This window comes from Silurus meridionalis, chromosome 27, assembly GCF_014805685.1.
Source record: "Silurus meridionalis isolate SWU-2019-XX chromosome 27, ASM1480568v1, whole genome shotgun sequence".
NCBI lineage: Eukaryota > Metazoa > Chordata > Actinopteri > Siluriformes > Siluridae > Silurus > Silurus meridionalis.
Window position 1 is genome coordinate 9237028 of NC_060910.1, and position 22016 is coordinate 9259043.

The following is a 22016-nucleotide window of genomic DNA, read 5'->3' on the forward strand; positions in this document are numbered from 1 at the left end:
AGTGGCACAATCTAAAGAGCCTAGTACAGCAGTCCACTATAAAAGAATGGGGACATAATCAGGCCATGAGTGTGCCATGTAACCTTTTACTGAGCACGACACAATTTCCTACTAATGGGCCACCAACCTGTGTAAAACCTCCATGAAACTGTAAAGTAGTGTAGCTATAAAGTGCCCCTTCAAAAAATTCTCCATTCTAATTTTGCTGATGCATTAAAATTAATGAATGTGAAAGTCAGCTTGACAGAATAGGGACAGCATGACCTCAAAAAAAACAAAAAAGAATTAGAGAGAAAAATAGTTGTGTATACCTTGTTCCATAACTGTAAATGTCTGTAAATCGGAGTGCTTCTATATGGTATTATTAGTATTATGGTAATTGTTGTTATATTGTTATAGTGGGATCAAAATCCACTTTGAGAAAATAAACATTGCTAAGAAATAATTGAAAAAATATATAGTTATATTGCACATGACTTGATTTGGTATTTCACAAAATTAACTGTCACTGCATAATATCTTATGATTAACTGCCAAATAACGTGGCTGGAAGTCACTTTGCAGCGATTAATATGATCATTTCAATAAGGAATATTTATGATGCAATATACTGGCAAAATTTTAGACTTATGAGATTATTTAAATGATTAACATGTTCTTTCTTAGTCCCCTGTTGATTTTTTTGTATTTTTTTATTGCCTATTGCTTTTATGTTACAGCATATTAGATTTGACAGCAAACAAACAAACAAAGAAAGAAACTACATTTCCTACTTAATTTAGCATTTGCTATTCTAGGTTTTTTTCCCTTTTTGGTTTTAAAAAGGTACTAATCTAGAAGACAAATCCCTGACTCAAATGCTTCTAAACAAGACAACTCCATAAAAGAGCTGTAAAAAAAAAAACACAGTTACTTATGCGGCTTCGTAACTGCCATCTCAGTTTGAAATGCTTCACGCACACCATTTAGACAGTTAAGGGCAAGATTTTGCATCCCCCTCAGGGTTATTGAATGAGCACATCATAAAACAAAACAAGACAAACCAAAATGTAACTGTATTTATGCTGCATTTAAAAATAAGCTGAAAATGTATTCACCAACACCAGAGCCATACAGTATGAGGATTCAAACCTGTCAAGTAAATAAAGAGGCACTTAAAATTAGCCTTTAGGAAAGCAAATGTAATAGTAAAAGCACATCCAAAGGAAAAAAATGCCCATCTTTTCATTAATATGACATACTAATATTCAATAATTTATCTAATATCCCAGCAACCACAATTTTGCCACTTATTTTTTTATGTTAGTAATTTGTGCATCTGTAAACCCAAACCCTAAACACTGCATGTCCTGTTTCAGAAAATATATTTATTTATTATTCCCTTTTTTTTTTACTAGATTTTAGTTTGAATTAAAGTTTTCTAATACCCCTTAGATGTATTTGCTAGAGGTTTAAACAACACATTCTTCAATAACGAATATTTTCAATTTACATTATTGCATCAATAATCATGGCTATGAAGAGCCTTATATATACTCATTGGAATGGTTCTCTTTCCTGTATCTGAATGTGACCTTGCCATTTGTTCTGCACTGTAAGTACAGCATTTTGAGCTCCATTCATTTTGATTTGGGTTTGAGCTGACCCCTTAGTCCAAAGCTCCTGCCCGTCACGCTGCTGCTCTCTGAGCTGTGCCGAAGCTGGCTAAGCTTCCTTAGCCCTGCTGAACATCACTATGGAGGTCACTCAAGGTTACACTAATTACTACTCTACCGTATTCCTTGCCACTTTGCAGGTTTTTGTTTTCTTTGTTATTCTCTAGAGACACATGGCCAGATGTTAGCTGATTGCTGTTTTATTTGCATTCTGCACAAAACAAACTTGCATGCAATATACAAAACGAGTGTAAAGACTAAATGTGCAATTGTAGTGCCATGCAAAGTGTTTTGTAATAATACAAAACCATTGTAGAATATTTATGGAAACTATGTCTTTTTATTAATATTGATCAGATCAGCTTCTGGCACAGATCTGGCAACCCTGGTCATTCCACATACATTAGGAATTTCCCCATATTTTACAAAGAAATTCAACTAGTTATACTACAGGGACACTACCAAGGTTTACAGAAGCTGCAGCCAACCACAAGAAAAATTTAATAGAGTTTTATTGCTGAGTATGCATATATATATATATATATATATATATATATATATATATATATATATATATATATATATATATATACACATCTTAATATATTATTGGTTACAGAACTAAAATTTTGCATGGTGCTATTTGATGACTCAGTGAATAAAAATTTCCTTTTAATTGCCATTTAAATAACCATATTCTACATGGACCTTCTCTTCAAACTAAGAATCTTTCAACCTTTCAGGAGATCTGTCAAGAAGTTTCATTCTGCCACTGTTTTTATGCCGTAAACATGCCAGATTTCCAACAGCATTACAGAATAATGAACCCAGAGAAAGGTTTCACACTGGCATAAAATGATGATTGCTGTGCTTCAATGAGTTTGGAAAAGCAAAACTTAAAGTGTCAAAATACTGATTTTAACCAGCACTATATCATCTTCAGGAAGCACAAAATTGGCAGAATCTCTTTTTAGCAGGCATGGTTAATTTTTTTATCCATGTTATAAGACTCTGACATAAACTAATGCTGTCCAAATAGCATGCTGACTGATCTTTGTAAGCAGAGCCTATTAGCAATGAAATGGAAGCTCTAATGGGATTTTAAAGGTAGATGGGAAGCTGACGTGTAGATAAGGGCTTCTGTTTTTGTGATTGATTGCTAAAGAGGACCGAGGACACTTGGTTGTGTTTAACCAAGGCTCAGGTTTCACAGAGTGGCATAGTAGCTTGGCTCTGGCTGATTGATAAGGCTCTTTTTGTGACACGTTGCGGTGCTGCCTATGCTGGCCGACATCAATCACACAACGACTGACACGCTTTGTTCTGTTATAGTACAAAAGGCAACAGGAACTGAACACAAAGCTCTGCTTCATCAGCTGCGATGCCATGCGATGTCTCGACGGAGGGCACAATGAAAATATGCAGTGTGACTTACTGCTTTTTTGTTGTCTGTCTTTATCCATCTCTTTGTCTTGCCTTTAGTTTGGTGTGTCTTTGCTGAGATTAGCAGTGGCATGAATTCTTCATTAGGGAGCCTGTCAGGGTGTCTTTGTGGCATTATACACTGTCATGTCAGAATTCAGGGGAAGTGCTAGCTCTATCTTCTCCAGAGTGGTGCACAGATGTAGTAATGGAATGCAGCCAACACTAGTATACACGTTCCGTTCTGTTAATTAACCTCAAATCTTGTTAGGGATGAGACTACTGAGCCAAAGCCCTCAGATTCTGGTAGGGCCGACCAAGGGACGGCTTTGCTTTTTATCAGATAAAAACACTCCAACTTATACTGTATGTTGACTGCATTAACACACTTGTGGTGGTAATATCAGTGTATTCATGCTGGTGACAGAAAAGTGGGCATCAGTAATGTTTAATGATTTATATCTAGTCAAAATCTTTTATGGACTCTTTTGATATTTATGGAAGGGGTGGGGCTTTTGCTCTACAGTGTTAATCAGGGATTGCAGGTGTTTTTTAGCTGTATTTGGATGTGTGTCTTCCCACACATTATTGCCTTTGCCATCATTGCTTGGTTGAGAAAAAAGATTGGAGTTTAATCGAAAGAAGTGGAAGTTATGTGACAGGCTTTTCTCAAAAGAGGCTTTTGCTTCTTGGGACTTTTTAATGCTGAAATATGTCGCTTTCTTGGACTGAGTGAGAATGTCATTGTGTCCTCATACATTGTTAGGGTTTCTCCTTCAGTAAAAGTGAGTAAAGGGTTCTTGCTAATCTCTTCACTGGTCTTCATGTATAGTTTGCTAAGTTATTGTTAAGCTAATTGAATTTCTTAAAAGTATTGGATGCTGTTTAATTCAGTCAAGCACTTCTGCATAGTGTCATTCGTATGTTCTCTTTATGAGATTCATCAAAAACAAATCCATTTACCAAAGAACTCATTTAACAATGAATTTTAAGCTCCAATTTGAAATAGAGGGGATACATGTGCATAGCTATATATGGCACGATAATTTTGTTAATAAATTGTAGACTATTCATTTGTTCTGTTATACAGAATAGGTAATGCATAAGTACTGTATCTTTGGTATATATATTTTAGATAAATACATACAAATCAATACATTTGAGAGAAGCTTTTGTTGTGTTATTGATCATCAGTGGGTAAACATACATAACACAATGCGTCATGTTTCACAAAATATGAAACACATTGTAAAATGTATTTGTGGAGTTCATATAGTTGAACACAGCATTGTATTAACTATGCATGTAATGCATTGTTTTAATACCTTGCATCCAATAAAGTTCAACTATAAAGATACTAATAACGTGATCACATGCTTACATTTAAAGTTGAACTTTAGAAGTCCAGTGACTCCAAAGCTATTGAATCCATCTATTAACACACATACTTTATATAGTCACACAACTAACATATAATAATTTAAAAATACCAGAGTGGACCACTTTAGCCACTTTGGAGCCCCGTTTCTGCTGTAGAGTTCCTTATGTTTTAGTTGATCCATTTCTCCAGGTCAGACAACTGTGGTAGGATTTAATATAATAATAGTAAAATGAACCTGTATCATATTTACAATAGGAAATCTCTACAGCATTTTACACAACTGCACATTGTTTTGTATTGTTATGATAATTATTTTTCATTCAAATTTTATTTAAAATATTCTTAAAACCCCATGGTCTAGGAAACTCCAGCACGATTGCCAAGTATAATGTCACTTTAACCCTTATCTATTTTGAGTTTGACAAACAAAATAGACCAGTTCTTCACTCTAATGCTTTTTATTAGCAATAATAGATGTTGAGCACAGTGTACTGCAGCCCACCGTTGTGTTGGCTGGATTTTTTACAGATTAAAGATAACATTTAGGAAATTGCTCTGATATTGTTCCATCACAGTTTCACTACAACATAGACAGCAATCAGTGTCTGAGTGAAACGAAATGATAGGCATGATGGGCTCTAGTATTTGCACTGGACAGAAAGGTCAGTGCACACACAAGTAATAAAAAGATATTGAGGGTCTGAGTTTGATCATCGTCGCTGTGCTCTTCTGGCTTTTGCTCATTTTGCTGTGAAAGCATTCCTGAGAATCAGGCTTCTGAACTAGGAGACGAGCACAGCACATTAAATTCATTGTTCGCAATTTCATTCCATTTTCACTGCTTATATTTTATATAGCTGGGTGGAGGATAAATGTAATTACCATAGGACATTGTGTGGTAATGCATTACTTTAAACATCGGATTGAAATTGGGAACATTATATGAACAAGATTGTGAATCAGATGAATTTAAGAAATTGCTCTTCAATTTGTATGCAATATATTTTAAGGCCTATTTTGGTCAATGAATAAAGTTCTCTAACATCAAAAAAGAAAAAGTACAATTTGGTCAAGGTTTTTATTTCTGAACACATCAATTAAATGTCTGCTGCCTAATAGCAGGACCAGGTAGTGGTTTTGTGAAAGATTAATCTGCTTTTTTGCCCAGCAGGATTTGACAGCATGCAATTCACTGCAGGTCCCCTTATGTTTAAAACATCAGCGTTGTATTGATAGCCCATGAATTATGAGTCTCAGGTGGTCTTTATGATCTACTGTGACCTGCAGTGCAGGTACACTGGTCATGACTGACAGTAAAGATTTTTTTTTGACCCTCTTAGATCTAAGGTATTGTGCTGGACTGTTCTCTAGGCACATTTTATTAGTGTTTTTCTGAGCTGCAGAATACACATATTGGCTTTAGAGTATTAGCAGCAGGCAAAAAAATGCTCATTAATGATTAATCAGACATTTGGTTGAGCCTCGTCCTGGGGTTTGTGTGTGTATGTGAAGTAAGTGGGAAACTTTGAGTGATCTCTCACTTCAGTGCTAAATCTCAGTAAACGTTTTCAAAAGTGTGTTTAAATGGACAGCAAAGTCTTGTTCAAAAATTAACTGTGCTTCAAAGAGATGCTGAGATAAGTTTTTTTTTTTTTTTTATCTCAGAGAGGTATGAACTAGAGGGAATTAACACTGTATGATCAAAATGGTCGTGTTCCCCAGGTTTAATCTTTACCCCTCTGATGACCTATACATTAATATTCATCTTTATCCATCTTGTTCTGAATCTTATAACCTGATTGTGTTATTGCAGCTTATAGTCTTATCCATACCAGTGCATACATTATATAGACTAAAATTATGGGGACATTAGTTTTCCAGACATATATGGTTTTTCCCCAAACTGTTACCACAGAGTGATACTTAATGCACCCCAGGCCATCCTACCCTTCATCAATACATAGCTTTACTAACACACTTGTCGCTGAATCTATACATAAATCTCCACAAGCACACTCCACATTTTAATGGAACATATTCTCAGAAGAGTGGTGGTTATTATAAAAGCGAATAGGCAATAAATGTGGAATGGGATTTTCAAAAAGCAAGTAAATCATATGGTCACATGTCCACAAACTGTTGTCCATATAATGTATCTTTTAATTTTCAAGTTTTTTCTTTTTCTGATTATATAAGTATCAACTGCTTTTAACTCACCTGCCTCTTTTTTTACTGTTTGTAAAAAAAAAATAAATAAAATAAAATAAAATAATAAAAAAAGAACGAAACAGCAAAGCAATGATTATAAATGCTAAAGGCATTCTTTCAAAAAATCTATATAACCATTTAGAGAAAGTTTGCCATAAAAAAGAATTGCTGAAACCACTATGAAATTCAAATAAAATTAAGTGCTTGTATTTAACATTCATATTTGTGTTGCAGGACCTTGCCACCCGAACCCCTGCCACAACGGAGGCACGTGTGAAATCAGCGAGACCTACAGGGGCGACACGTTCATCGGTTATGTCTGCAAGTGTGTGACCGGTTTTAACGGCATCCACTGCCAGCACAGTAAGAGCAATGATCTTTTATTAAAAAATCTTCTGACTAATAATTTAGCAGATGGACAGCATTACTATCTCTCAAACACACACACACAATTCTTGTTTGACACAAAGGACAAAGACAGATGTTTAAATGTAATTGATTTGGTTCCAGCTGCACATATGGTATAAATAATAATGCTATAGATGCATTAGAGAAGAGTAATCATTATTATTATCTTAACAGTTGTATGATGTTTAATTTATTTATTTGTATTTCTTAAACCAGTCTGTGGAACTCTTGCCCTAGGATATATGGTGGCATGTAGAGAATATATAAAAATACCTGACAGCAAGCTTATTCAAATACAAATATTATAAGCATTCAGAACTAAAAGACAAAATGAAATAGAAAAAATCTCAGACAATTAGTACAATTACTTAAGAACTGGTGCCATGTTCTAAATATAACAGACTATAGCACCTTTAAAACCCTTTCACTGTCCTGAAAAGAGTCACACAATTCTTTTATTTTTTATTTATGTGACTAACAAATACAAAATGAGGTTTGATATTAAAAGGTCCATGAACTGTGAAAAGAGCCAGATGAACACCAATCATCAAACTCCAAAATAAAAAAAAACAAAAACAAGATCAAGGCAAGGCAAGTCAATTAGTTTATATAAATTGATCATGACTTGGCATAAGAATACTCTGTAAAGTGACTGGGAATATAAAGTCCTTATATACTGCGTGGCTGTGATTGTGTCCAGGTGTATGTGGTTAGAAAGATAGTGACAAAGATTGTGAGTTCAGGAAGTTTAAGCAGTCTAGTCTATGGCAGTCAAAGTTTAGGACTTTGGCATCCGGGGAATCTAAGTTTCTTGCTGATGTTGATGCTGACAACATGACATGCAGGGTTTTTTAGATATTGCAGGAACATGAAGAAAATATGAAATCTGTATTTACTGTGTTTTGTTTAATGTCAGCGACATTTCTCCCGGGTTTTGTCATAATATTGGTACCGAAACCTAAATGGTGTGGTTGCAGTTGCATTCAATTTAAGCTACAAGATATAATTTGGGGGAAATTATATGAAATTGACAGAAGCATGCCTCTAGGGAGTCACAAACATGCTCCAACAAGTTCCAACAACATGCATTTTTGGAATGTTTGATTTGTGGTTTACAGGTTTTTTCATTCAAATGTTAAGCAATTTTCATTGATTTTTAGTGATTATGGGTATGGTATTATAAAATGCACAATGGAATACAATTTTATTTTTCTATACCGTGTGAAGAGTTAAATAATGCAAATGTGTAAGACATGTATTTAAGTTAAAATGTATTTATCACAAAATATCATTTTAAGCATGAATATTCTTTGTTAATTCGCTGTTCCCTGGTGGTCTAGTGGTAAGAATGCGGCACTCTCACCGCTGCAGCCCGGGTTCGATCCCCGGTCAGGGACCCAACCCCAGTCACTCTTAGTGCTGGTCCCAAGCCCGGATAAATCGGGAGGTTGTGTTAGGAAGAGCATCTAATGTAAAAACATGTGCCAAATCAAACATGTGGGTGATCTGCTGTGGCGACCCCTAATGGGAGAAGCCGAAAGAAAGTTTTATTCTTTAATTAATTGCTAGTACACACCTACTGAGTGTGTCATAAACCCTTGCCAACTGGTGAGATCTGATTCATGCAGTAAAACTTTGCTGCTTATTTGAACAGAAATAAACTGTAACTGGGCACTGGGTTTGCAGTGATTAAGGCTTAGAGCTACTGATTGAAAAAGTTGAGAGTTCATGCTACAAAGTCTGGGCCACTGAGCACAACTTTAACCCTCATATGCTCAGCTCAGTGTTGTTTCAAATAAAAGCATCTGCTGAATGAATAAACGCAAATGGAATTGATGTGGTCTGGTGGCCACAACACAGCATGAAACAATCTTCTCTCAAGTACATTTAGGTCACTGGTCTGGGGAATGCAGCAGTGGATTAAAGTCTGCTGGGTTTTTTTTCGTTTTTTTAAACGATGTAGTCCAACTTATGGTAACACTTTATTCTGAAAAGAAAAGTTAGAGAAGCTCCTTTGCAATTGTAATTTGTCAAAGTACAAGGTGCTCATGATTTTAAATGCTAACCTATAGCCAAAATACCCTTTTATTAAAAAGTAGCTAGCTACATGAAGAAAATGAGATATACTGTCAGAAGCTTCCATATCAATCTGTGAGAAATCAACTATGACATTTTCAAAGTCTTAGAAGGAAGTAGCTAGAAGCTAGTAGTTATATGGTGCTATCCATATAACATCAGCAATTGCTACAATGTGAACACTAATTCTTGTCATCATGTCCTGTTATTTCATACTGGCTAGCACTAGATATTAGGCTAAACACCTGTGTTCAGCTGTCGGGCTCTGTCAGAACAGCTTGTTTGATATCTACTGCTGCATCCCCCCAAAAAGATAACAAATAATAATAATAATAAACAATTTTAATTAAATTGAATATGTTATTTGCTTTATATTTTATTGTTCCACTGAAGGAATCGCTGCTGTTGAAGAAGTAATGAACGGAGAGACAGATGGAAACATTTGTATTGCTGAACTCCAACAGTGTTGTGTCAAGATTATTTTTCACTACAAATTATTAATGAAATATCCAGTTGAAATTCAAAACCAAATACTGCCATTCCCATTGGTGGTAAATTACACCTAAGTAGCAAGATTAGCTACATTGTTAGGCACACTGACACTGACCACCACAGTGTTAAATTGCTGCGTATCCTATAACACCTTTGCAAAAACTCCAAGGTAAAATATTAAATAATTAAATACATTTTTAATGTCATTTTGGTGAAATATATTGATGCTATTGTTGGCTGTTGTTGGCACTGGAGTTACTGTTATTGCCCCAGAATTCAGTCACAGCAATATGCAACGATTATTTTCCTAAATGTCACACACATTGTTCGGTTAGTTGATAGCTGGGTGGTGACAGTTACCTGACAGCTAGTTAACAAACTATCAGTTGCTGTTCTGGCAGTTTGTAAAGTATTTCCAGGGGGATTATCCGAATAAACTGTTATTTATCAAATCACACTGAATAATTTGCTGTCTTTGAATGTGAGTAAATAAATGTGAGTCTTTCAGTGAGTTTGCATGTGTGTTAATAGCAGATGGAAATCATGTGTCTGTCTTTGTATCCCTTTCTTATTCCATTTCTCTATATAATTCTAACAAAATATGGAGCAATTGTTTAGGTTGCACATTTGTGCATTTCCGTTGTATTGTGTATTTTGTGTATATTGTCTATTTCTAATTTAAAAAAATAATAATAAATCATGTGTTTTTGTGTATCTTGTGGTAAAAAGAATAAATACATTTAAAAAAAAGCTTAACGAAACCTTATGTAAAATATTTTAATATTTAAAATTGCTGAGTATGGTTTGGGCTGCTTTTTCCCACTGGGAAAACAAGCATGGCCAATAATGGCTGTATGTGATGTTTGTGACACGAAAACTATTAGGGTTAAGCAATGTACTGTATTACAACGTTTCATCTGTGGTGTAATACAAAGCCGACTGTGGGTTTTAAAATAGGGGAATGGAATGTATTTTATGGGAAAATTCAGAGTCAATCTTTTTTTCCCCTCTGTAATAAGAGAGCTGAATGGACCTTTTTCTCTGTCTCTCTGACTTTTCAGTTAAAATCTTGGGCACCGGTTTAAGCTTTTGTTTAATTTTTTGTTTCTCCTCATAAGTATGAGCATCAAAAGGCATCTAAAGTCAGGTCAACATTAGCAGTAAACGCAATTTCTTACCAAAATTAAATAAACTGCTAACTGAAAAAGGAATTAACAGTTAGCTAGGCATAGAAACGACAACAAATAACTGAAATAAATGTAAACCATTCAATGTTATTCTTATAGTTTTATTTATTTATTTTTAACAATATTTTCAAATTTCAAAGATGAATACATATCAAGATGAACAAATGTGTAAAACACTTTTTTCTATCCAACATCCACTATAGCTCTTGGTGATTCCAACTGGTGCTGACCTGTTAAACAATAAATCTTACCCACATTACATACTGCATATTCCTGTAGTTTTATAAATTTTCTGACAAAATATCACTTTTATGGGCATGTTAAGAACAAAGCCATTTTTAATGTTGTTTCAGGTGTTATGAGGTTCTGCCGCTTTGAAAAGTTTTCGATCATCATATAGAAAGGCTGTGTGTCTAAGTGGGACAAATAAAGAGTCAATAACATATAAAATGTTGATATGTGTTTTCCTAAGCATCTCCAGAAACATATGAAATCCAGGCAAGACCAATGAGCATCAATCTTTCATCCTAATGAAGCATGTACTTGCATCTAGCAATGACCCCCTGAGAAACAGGGTGCCTCTAAGTTCAGAAGCTGAGTCAGGGCCTTCAGAGAAGATTTAAATTCAGACTGTTGTGTCTATCCCAAAGTGTTCCAGTTAAATGAACAAAAATGGTGATAATCGCTGTGAGATATTTGCTTATTCAGTAAATTAAAATACTGGATTCAATCAAGAATGATGAATGAGATATACACAGCTGGATTTTACAAGTAGCCTTAATACAATAAACATCCAATGAAAATATGATATTGGTGCAAAATAATTAAACCTTATACGGATACATTTCTATCACTTAAAGTCTAGATATCTCATGTAATCCTATATTAGCCATCTCACAATATTAATAAGGAGAAGTGTAACCTCACCCCTAACCCTAAGTTTTGAAGCTCATCATACAAATTAAATCAATTGATTTGTTAAGAATTTTCGGGTCAGAATATATTGCATAAATAATAGTTCTATGAATAACTAAAAATCGCAGTGTTTTCAGACCACCCACCATAATTCTAGTTGAGGAAATCTATTTGATTATTTGCAATGTGTAGGAATGTTGTACTTCACCATCATCTACCATGTTGTACTGGTAGATGTATTGTTCTCGTTCTGTCTAAAAAAAGGAGGTCTAATTATTTGTCTGTGACTGTTTTTCTGTTGATTTTACAGTGCAAAGTGGATACAGTAATTGAATAGAAGCAGTTTCAGGAATTTGAGTCTATTTACTTGTAATGAGAGATGAATTGTCCATTATAATGACAGGAACTACTAAAGATATTGGGTCTTCTTGCTTGCTCTTGTTTCATAGCCATATTGTGAAAGTGTAAGAAGACCAGGTTTACTGTTTCAGTAGATTATTTTGGATGTAATCCTCTCCTGTGATTTAAATCATCTGCCCATTTTGGTTACCTGACACTTGTGGACACTGCTCTGGAAGTAGCTAGAGCATACATTATAAATGAATTTTAAAAACAAGCAATTAAATATAAAAATGATGCGCATGTTGTTCCACCTTAGCACATTTCTGGAGAGAACGAGCACTTGGATGGTCAACATTTGTTCTTACTCTGGAGTCTAAATTCACAACATGGTACATTTGATAACCCCAAACCCCAGCATTGCAATGGCTGAATGATCTTTTTTTTTTTTTTCTAAAGGCTAAACTGGGAGCATTGTGAGGAAAAAATCAATCACTGAATGTCTGAAGTCCAAAAAAAAATCACGGATCTGCATAATTCCTGCAATTAAATGATAAAAGAAATGTGATAATTGCTCTCCAATAAATGAATGACAGCTGAGAAGACCAGCAGAGCTGCTGATGTGGATAGAGAAAGCCAAGTTCATAGGATTTTATCAGCGGGAACAAGCTCAGCTTTGAATGTGGCAGCTGTGTCATTCATGAAATTTGTGAAATAATGAAAAAATGTATTAAAAGGAAAAATAAAGGCAAAATGGAAAAACTGGGGGAATCGAGAGTGTTGGCTACAAGGAAAAAAAGTTTTGAATGTAAATATACATTTTATACTTTGCCTTACATGCGCATTAACAATTAGTGCAGTTCAAGTATTCGATCTGATTTGGATTCATCGTCAGATTCCAAAGCCCTATGCTTCTATGATTCACAAAAGTAAAAGATACTAACCCCTACACACTCCAGGCAGCTATTAAGGGCACACATTTGTGTCATTTACAGTGTGAAACGTTCTTATGGCATCTGCAGGTATTTGTATAAAGAAGCTGATGAAATATTTACAAATCTTAAGTAGAGGCAGGCATAAAGCTTATATACACAATTTACAAAGCCTATGTATAAAGGTGCAGCAAACAAAGTTCAGGGGTTGACATATAGCTGGAAATCCACAGAATACAAAAGCTAAAATAACACTGTTATTTAAAGTTCAAACACAAGCATGAAGCTAGAATAAAACTGGAGTAGCTGTTTCCATTTTCTCTGCTTTTGATGTGATGATGTCATTCTAAATCTGCCAGTCCCTAGACATCTGGGTTATCTTAAGCTAGTAGGGTAAGCGAGCGAGAGAGAGAGAGAGAGAGAGAGAGAAATTCAATACATAAAGCCACTAATACATTATCATATTTCAATCATTATTTAAAGACATTTATAACCAATTTTGTCAGAGCAGCTATGAGCATTGTTTCAGTAATGTTGTACATTGAGTAAAAGTAAATCAATAAAACTATTAATCACTGTAATGTCAAATTTCAGCTAAATTTCAGACAGGCTTATTCATTATTTTTTATTAACTGTTCAACACGATTAAAACAATACAATTACATATTATACATAAAAATATCATCTGTGTTTTTTTTTATCACAGTGCAGGTGATGTACTGTTTATGATATGATGCATCATGCAGTGAATATGGTTCAGGGTGCTGCTCTGACTTTATTGACATTTTTGGTAGCTTTGTCTCATTTCTTTTAACAAAGCCATTATAAACTTAGCACCATTCCTCCATTCCTGCCAGTGACCCAACATTGCAAACTAATTAAACCACACTATTTAGCCCTTCAACCATCCACCATTCCATGTGGCTTTTTCTGTATTTCTCACTGCTGTTTTTTTCTCGTACTTACTGATATTACTGTTTGCCTGCTTTTGCCCCTAAGCTGTTTAAATATCAGCCTTTTCCCATTCCCTTCCCATTCTTGGCCCAGGTGTACAGGGTCTAAATCTAAGGTTTAAGCTCCTGCGCTTACATTTTCGCAGCTTGCCCCTCTAACCATCCGCTTCTAATCCAATTTCACATCTACAAGCATTATTTTAAGCATTATTCGAGTAAGAAGTATCAGACAGGCAGGTCTAAAGGGAATAGAAGATACAGCAGCCAGGAAAGCTGTGTGTTCAGGGTCAGGTTATTGTGTGGCATACTGTATACTAAAGTGAAACTACTCAATTGGCTTTCTTCTTGAAAGTGGGGTTAAAGATAAGACTTGTAATCCTGCTCATATTTAACATTATCTGAAGTAAATTATAACAACAAAAACAACAATGACAACAATTATAATACCAATATTACTGCTGCTACCACTACTATTACTCCTAATACAACTACTAATATAGCAAACAGTGATTAAGGGAGCCTTTGTGTCCCCATCTCTTAGCCAATCGGGAAGAACCATACATGCTTGCTCTTTAAAAGATATATATATATATTTTAAAGAAAAACATTAAGCTTCTGTTTAAATATTGCCCAGCTTATTTTTTTTGTAAGCCTTCACAAGCTGCAAATTAAATATGCCATATTTCTGCATATTACATATGAGAGGTTTAATATCAGTACTTGAGTGCTGGTGAGACCCTCAGTTTCTATTTGGCAAAACACAAATTTGTTCCATGACCATTTTTTTTACTCCTTCCAGGCATTCGAGATTCAGAAGTATCATGATCGCTTATTGAGTGTTTATGAGTAGTTTTAATCATTTGTGAATAATAACACCCCTCTAGCAGGGATTTACACAAAGCTTATTTGAGGCCCTTTAGGGCAGGATCATTTACTCATCTACAAAGTTCAGAATCTGCATAGCTGTTAATGAAATATGCCCTAATTTCTTGTTTGCCATCTTTGCTGTCACATTCTTTTGGTTAAACTCTGCTCAATCTTTTCAGTTCATCTCAATGCTGTCATCCAAATTTAAGGATGATTGAAAAAAACATTTAAAAAGATTTGTGTGATTTCAAATGGCAAACGAATCCAATATAGATTACATGAACTCAAACCTTTAACCTTGGCCTTACCTAAAGAATCAGAGAGTGGGATCAATTCACTGCAATGATTTGAGTTATCAGACCTAACATTTTAAACTTTTCTCTGTTAGTAGAGATCGAATATTTGAGGTGCGTACACCTACATGCGTGGGTAGCTGACACTATTCTCTGTCACTGTGCCAAATTCATTACAAAGATTGTGAAATGTTCTTTGGACTGCCATATGGAAGAAGAAGCAGAACAGAAAAAAGTTGAATGTCGAAATGAAAAAGACGAATACACCTTTGGTGCTTAGTTTATAATAATCAAATGCAAACACATTTTTATGTATAAAGCTAATATATATAAGAATATAGCACTGGGAAGAGAAATGTCCTAAGAGACACATGGCAAGAAGGCCAGGAAAAAGAGATGAAAAAGTTTTTTCTTTCACCAGTGTTATCACTGAATGAGACCCCCTCCATTTTCACAGAATGATACGATCCATCTTGAAACTGACACCAAGTTACATAGTTAAACATCTACTGTGAACTTGACAAATGCACAATTAACATGTCCTCGCTTTTTGTTTTGTGTTCATAGAGTGAATCTACAGATTAAAGGACTTCGATAGCTTTTAGTTTTTTCATGTCCAAGCTGTTGTATTTTAGTGCAAAACCCGGAGCCATGCTGTATTTACAGGAGCAATAGGGTGTCGCATTTCTACCACTGATTGGCTAGGCGAGCACAGAAAATGGCCAATTATTGTAATGAAGTGTCACGACGAACACGCCAGAGGGGAGGGAGTGTGTAGGTGGGTGGGAAGCAGAGGGTTTGAAGGCCAGCATGCTTTCTGGTTGCCTTTTGCACGGCCTCCAACACAGCAATGTTCTGATCCTTGACCTGACTTGACTAAAAGCTATTTCATGTATGAGGCTTTCTTCTCTGTACTGAAAAAGAAAAAAAAAAAAAACCACAACACTATCACACTTAGCGCTGTTGCTGTGATTGCAAAAAGCTGAAAAAAATGAAGCTGGAGAGGTCTAGTGAGAGAATGCAACAGCCAGGACTGGCGCTTTTGATGCTTTAAATTTGCACAGAGATTTTGTACAGGAGTATAGCAAATATTAATGAGCACTTTGCAGATTGTGGGCTCAAGCAGTAGGTTTGTGATTATCATAAGTTTTGTGTTTTGCTGTTTTATGTTATCTTAAAGAATCTAAGAAACATTTTTATTTAGAAGCTGAAGATTTAGCTTCCATTCAAAACAATAGGCATTTTTATTTTTCATTTATTATTATTTTTTTACCTGTATTGAAATGTGCTATTTGTCACTACCATCTCGATATTTAATAATACGTTTATTAAGGATTTTACTTTGCCAAGCATATGATTAGACAAACACATTTTTTTACATTTTATAATTTCTGCTACATTATACATTAAAAGTACAATTGTTGCATCATTGATTTAATTCTCAATATACCTAATTACACTTTGAATTTTTAATTGTTATTACCGTAATTTCCAGACTATAAAGCGCACCCATATATAAGCCATATATAATGAATTTTACAAATATTTTTATTTTTAACATAAATAAGATGCACCTGTCTATAAGCTGCAGGTGTCTACACTAATGTACTTTACACAGGCTTTAACGAAAGACACGTTACACACGGTATAACGGGGGAAATATGTTGCGCTTCCTTTTGGAGCATAGCGGTATTTTGGGAATAGCATGCCACTGCATTCTTCCGGTATTACTGAGTGTGTGTATGACTGAGGGTTATGTGCTTATTATTTTCTGATGCTCATTTCTAAGTTTCTTTGACTAACCCATAACGCTGTTGCCAAGTAAAATAAAAAAGCACAAGTTTTCGAAACCTGTCTGTGCTTATATGATTTCTGTTGCAACTGGAGTTTCAGTGAGCTCTCCCTTCACCCAGACTCAAAGCGTTACAACGGCTTGTATCTAAACAGTAGCCGACCGAGAAAGTCATTGTTCACTGTCTTCCTCCTTCCTTTCACAACTATTTCTCTCTAAACATCTCACAGGTGAGGTGCGTTTTTTTGTATCCTTTCGGAAATTTAATTGGTCTAATGTTATGGGGTTCAGTTTTTTGGCTTGAAGTTTGTGAAACCGGGAAAAACCCGGGAAAAATTCATAAATTAGCCGCTTCGTTGTTTAAGGGTTCAAAACGTGGAAAAAAGTAGCAGCTTGAAAAATATGGTACTAGCTGCTAGTTCATAAATGCAAAAAAAAAAAAAATAATAATAATAATTGTAGCAGGTCATCAATCATTGTGTTAAACTAATAGTAAAAGATTTTCATTAAAATACGAACTGCAATCCATTTATTCATATTTACTGCACATGTGCAATACAATTTTGCAGTAACAAATTGCTAAAAAGTTATTAGGAATTACAATAGTCAACAGTAAGCTAGCTCTACTGGATTAGTTACAGTTGAGGACTAGTTCATTTCTGTTTTCTGACTTTAAATGCTAAAAGCATGATGCAATTCTCCTGGCACAGGAGCGAAAGTGTGAATGTCAACTAACTGGGGCAGTTTGAACAACACCTGCTGTGTATCATCTCAAGGCAAACATATTTAGCTTTAGCACAGGAGTGCTCAGAGTGTCCTGTCAGTCACTGCTGCACTGTATTTAATGGCTCCATGTGACATTATTTTAGCATCTCAAACTGCTCTCAGGGCTCAAATGAGAGTGTCAATTGGAAAAGAAGGGGGATGTGGAGACAAGGGTAGAGCACTGACCAGCCAATGAGGTTTTGAACATTATGAATAGAATTTGGCTTGTATATCAGATATGTACTATATCTTTTCAAACTAAAACATTTTCTGACCATAAAATGAATTTTGTATATCATCATTCTACTATTATATGCAATATTGTTCAATACATCTTACATGGTAGCCCTGTGACAGCGTTTGAGCTTCTATGCTTGAAAAATCATATCCATGTGGGGAAAGCATATTGAGAAGCAGGCAGGTGTGCTCTGCAGAGCTGATTTGTTTAAAGGCATTTGTGAAAGTATGTTTTTTTTTTTTTTTTAAGCCATGTTAGAATATAGGATTTTACGTGGTACCAACCTGATAACCTTTGTTGATATACAACAGGTTGAGTAGGATAAAAATGGACCCAAATTCCTGATGATATATCTTCTGGAACAGGCATATGTTTTTTTTTTCCTTTTCTTTTCTTTTTTTTTTTTTTACTGAGCCTGCAAAAAAATAATCTGCAATATTATTCCCCAACTTTTTCATTTTAACTAGTAACAGATGCAATATCTTATTAGTTGAAGCACACATAGAAAAATGTGTCCCAATTAAAATAGGAGTAGAGCTTTAGTCTATGAGTTTAAGGTGAACTCTTAGAGCAGTTTTGTATGTTAACATCTGCTAAAAGAAATTAAAGTGTGTGGTTTGCCTTTTTTTTTTTTTTTTTTTAATACGCTCAGCTATGAGAAACGTATTATTATATTATTACAGGCTTCAACTGCATGACAGATGTGTTTGATTAATGGTGTAATGACAGAAATAAATGAGAAGCTGGTATACTGCAGGATAACCTTAGATTTCATTCATTCATCTGTTCATTTGTTCATTTCTAATTTCTTTTTTTTTCTGGTCAAGGTCGAATCTGGAGCGTCCATTCGTTTACACCTAGGGGCGAAAGCATAGCCAATGCACCTAACAGCATGTAACATGAAATGTAAAAATCCATTCAGTCTGATGAATTATAAGTGGAAAGTGTGCCTCCTTTAATGCATTTAAATTACCATTTATCGATTTGACCGGTGCTTTTATCTTAATTGATTTATTGGCAGAACACAGACCAAGCGTATACCTGTCACTAGACATAGTTTCCATCGACTTAGCAGAAACAAAGTGCAGGGCTAGAGTGGGAAGAATGAAGAGAGCAACTAAACACACACACACACACACACACACACACACACACACACACACACACATGCAAATTAGACTCCATGTTAATGAAATCCATACATTTCAAATAAATAAAATGCTGGCTCAAAAATGTTTTACTATAAAAAATTTCCCTCCAAAGAAGCTGAGTGGTGCAATAACCTGATTTCAAATTTACACCATTCGCTTACTAAAACTAATTATCATATCCATATCATGGTGCAGAAATTATTAGTAAAACAGCTTATTTTGTAACAAAGAAGTGATTCGATATTGTAAATAGTTGTTTATCTGAAAGTCTTATCCTCCAATCACTGGAGAGAATATAAATCTTAGCCTGTATATTTCATTTGGTATTGTGTTGAAGCAGAAATCCTCAATTCTTACTCAAAAACAGAGGACTAAAACTTTGTACACTATGATTTTCTCACTGAAGAAGATGTTCAGTGAAACATAAGCACCACTGACATCAGCGTCATGATTGCAATATAGGTTTCGCTTCTTTCCCAGCCGTAAAATGCTTCAGTGGTAAAAAAAAAACCAACAAAAAAAAACACTGAAGTCAGGCCCTGACAAATTTTCCATGCTTTCAAAACCAATGCAACCAAACCACATACTCTGGGTGGCCTCTTCTCAGCATTACAGACCAGAAGACCTCGTCTGGATATTCCGACAATTGTCCCACCACATAACACACAAAACCAACACACACACACACACACACACACACAAAGCTCATAAACACATACGAAACATGATTCATTTCTAACGTTTATACACAATGGATGTTTTTATAGTAAAGAAAACAAGACCTCAGATCTCACATCTATAGTCAATCACTGTTTTGGATTTGTCTCTAAGATCATTTGTGAGAAGTACATTTTCCCATGCTTTTGCTCCCCATGTCTGGAGTATTATCCATCTGTTTATCGCATATAAGAAACGTTTACTCATCACTGATTTTGGTTATACCTCATTCAGAATATTTTACATTATAGACAATTTGTGGCCATTTCTTTGTTCTTCCTCATCAACATTTTGATGAACTGCAATGACAGAATCATTACATCTCATTCACACAGATAAAATGGATGTCTTTTGAAGTGGTGGCATTATTATTTTGCTTATGCTTGCAATAGAAGACCCAAACCTGTCCGAGCATGACAGTGCCCCTGCGGACAAAGCCAGCTCCATTAAAATACGGTTTACATGGGTTCAGTGGAAGATCTTAAGCGGCCTGTTATTGAAATCTGACCTCATCCCTATTGAACATCTTTGGGATGAATTAGAATGCTGAGTGCAGCCAAGGCCTCCCCACCTTACCTACCTCACTACCTGACTTTACTAACACCCTTGAAGAACATCTATGAATGAGCATAAAATCACTATATTCACAATCTAAAGCAGGAACATCTTTCCAGAAGTGTGGAGGTCTTATAAGAGAAAATGGGAACAATAGGATGTTAAAAAAAAACACGTTTAGGTGTTTACAAACTTTTGTCTACATATTGTATGAAGTCCACCCATCCGAATAAAGCGTACCTCCTTAGAAGACTAAAAACGTATCTTAATAACACCATCATTTACCCACCTTGTTAAGTCCATATTTTAAGGAGAATAAAGGCAATGTATTTAACCACAAGTGTATTTGTTTATGATTTCCACTTCCTTTATTTGCAGATGCTGGGTTTTTTTGTAGTTGTTGTTACTATTTTTATTTTTTGCTGTCCATGAGAAAGAAGTAAAAAAAGACTAATTAAGTCATTGTGATTGGAGTAAACATGGTTAGAGGCTAATATGTAATAGGGTTTTTGCAGTGAGTGCTCTGCATCTGCAGTGCTTCCCCTCCAGCTCTGTCAATGAATTATTTACCCGTACCTGCAGCACATCTAAATGGCAGAGCAGGAAGAAAGAGAAGTGCTGCAAAAAAAAAAAAAAAGCTTTTATTTTCTGTAGGCATGTGCTTGACATTCACTGTTGTCATAATGAGAAATGTGAATTAGGCCTGTGTGCGCTACTCACTTATTATAACCTTATTATTAGGTTCTGCAGGAACATTTCTTTTTTAGTTCCTAGCCACTGGAAAATACTTTTATAGCATTTTCACAGATGTCTGGAGTAAACCACAGTGTGTGAGTGTTGGGGTTGTAGGTGATGCTGGAATAATGATGATGGAAAAGTTTGGAATAGTTTAAAAGCTAGCATTTTACTAGATAACAAGCAATCTCAAGTATCAAATACTGGAATATAGCAGCTCAGATTGACCTGGAAGGGTGTGTGTTTTTTTAATAATTGATCTATAAAGACATTTAACTTTGTATATTTGAAAACTTGAGAAACATTTCTTTGTATTTCTCTTTTATATTTCTTGGTTGCATTGTCATATCACTATCCCAGAGGTGTTTAGTTCCTGTTAGCTGCTTTTTTCCCATCCACCTCATCCCAAACCATCTTAACTGGTTTTGACTGGGTGATTGTGGGGTCCTGGTCATCTAATGCATTGCTCCTTTGCACTCCTTCTTAAACAAATAGCTCTTACATTACCTAATGGTGTGTTTGGGGTCATTGTCCTTTTGGAAAACAAATGATGGTCCCACTAAATGCAAACCAGATGGAATGGCATGTAACTGCAAGATGCTGTGGTAGCCATATTGGTTTCCCTTCTGTTGTGACACCAGCAGTGTCACCAGCAAAGCTCCTCCTCCATGCTTCACACTGGCAACAACACCTTCAGTGTGCTTAAGCAAGTCTTTTCTGCTTGTTGTTCTTTTAAAGTAATGGTTTATTTTTTACAATTCCACTATGAAGGCCAGACTCATGCAGTCTCCTCTGAACAGTGGAGGCTGAATTACGTCTGCCACTTGAACTCCGAGAATCATTTATGTAAATCGGCGGTTTATGAGGCTGATCATTTTTTGCAGCAGAGGTAGCTCTTCTAACCTTCTTTCCTGGGATGTCAAATTGTTTGATGG

General features: G+C 35.3%; 1 protein-coding gene across 1 annotated transcript in view; it reads left to right on the forward strand.

Moving 5' to 3' along the window:
- Window positions 1–22016, forward strand: part of edil3a (EGF-like repeats and discoidin I-like domains 3a) — a 192087-nt gene that overhangs the window by 69457 nt on the left and 100614 nt on the right. Inside the window, exon 3 of the mRNA XM_046842095.1 lies at window positions 6901–7029. Within this exon, the coding sequence (XP_046698051.1) occupies window positions 6901–7029 (129 nt within the window). The remainder of the gene's footprint in view (window positions 1–6900; window positions 7030–22016) is intronic.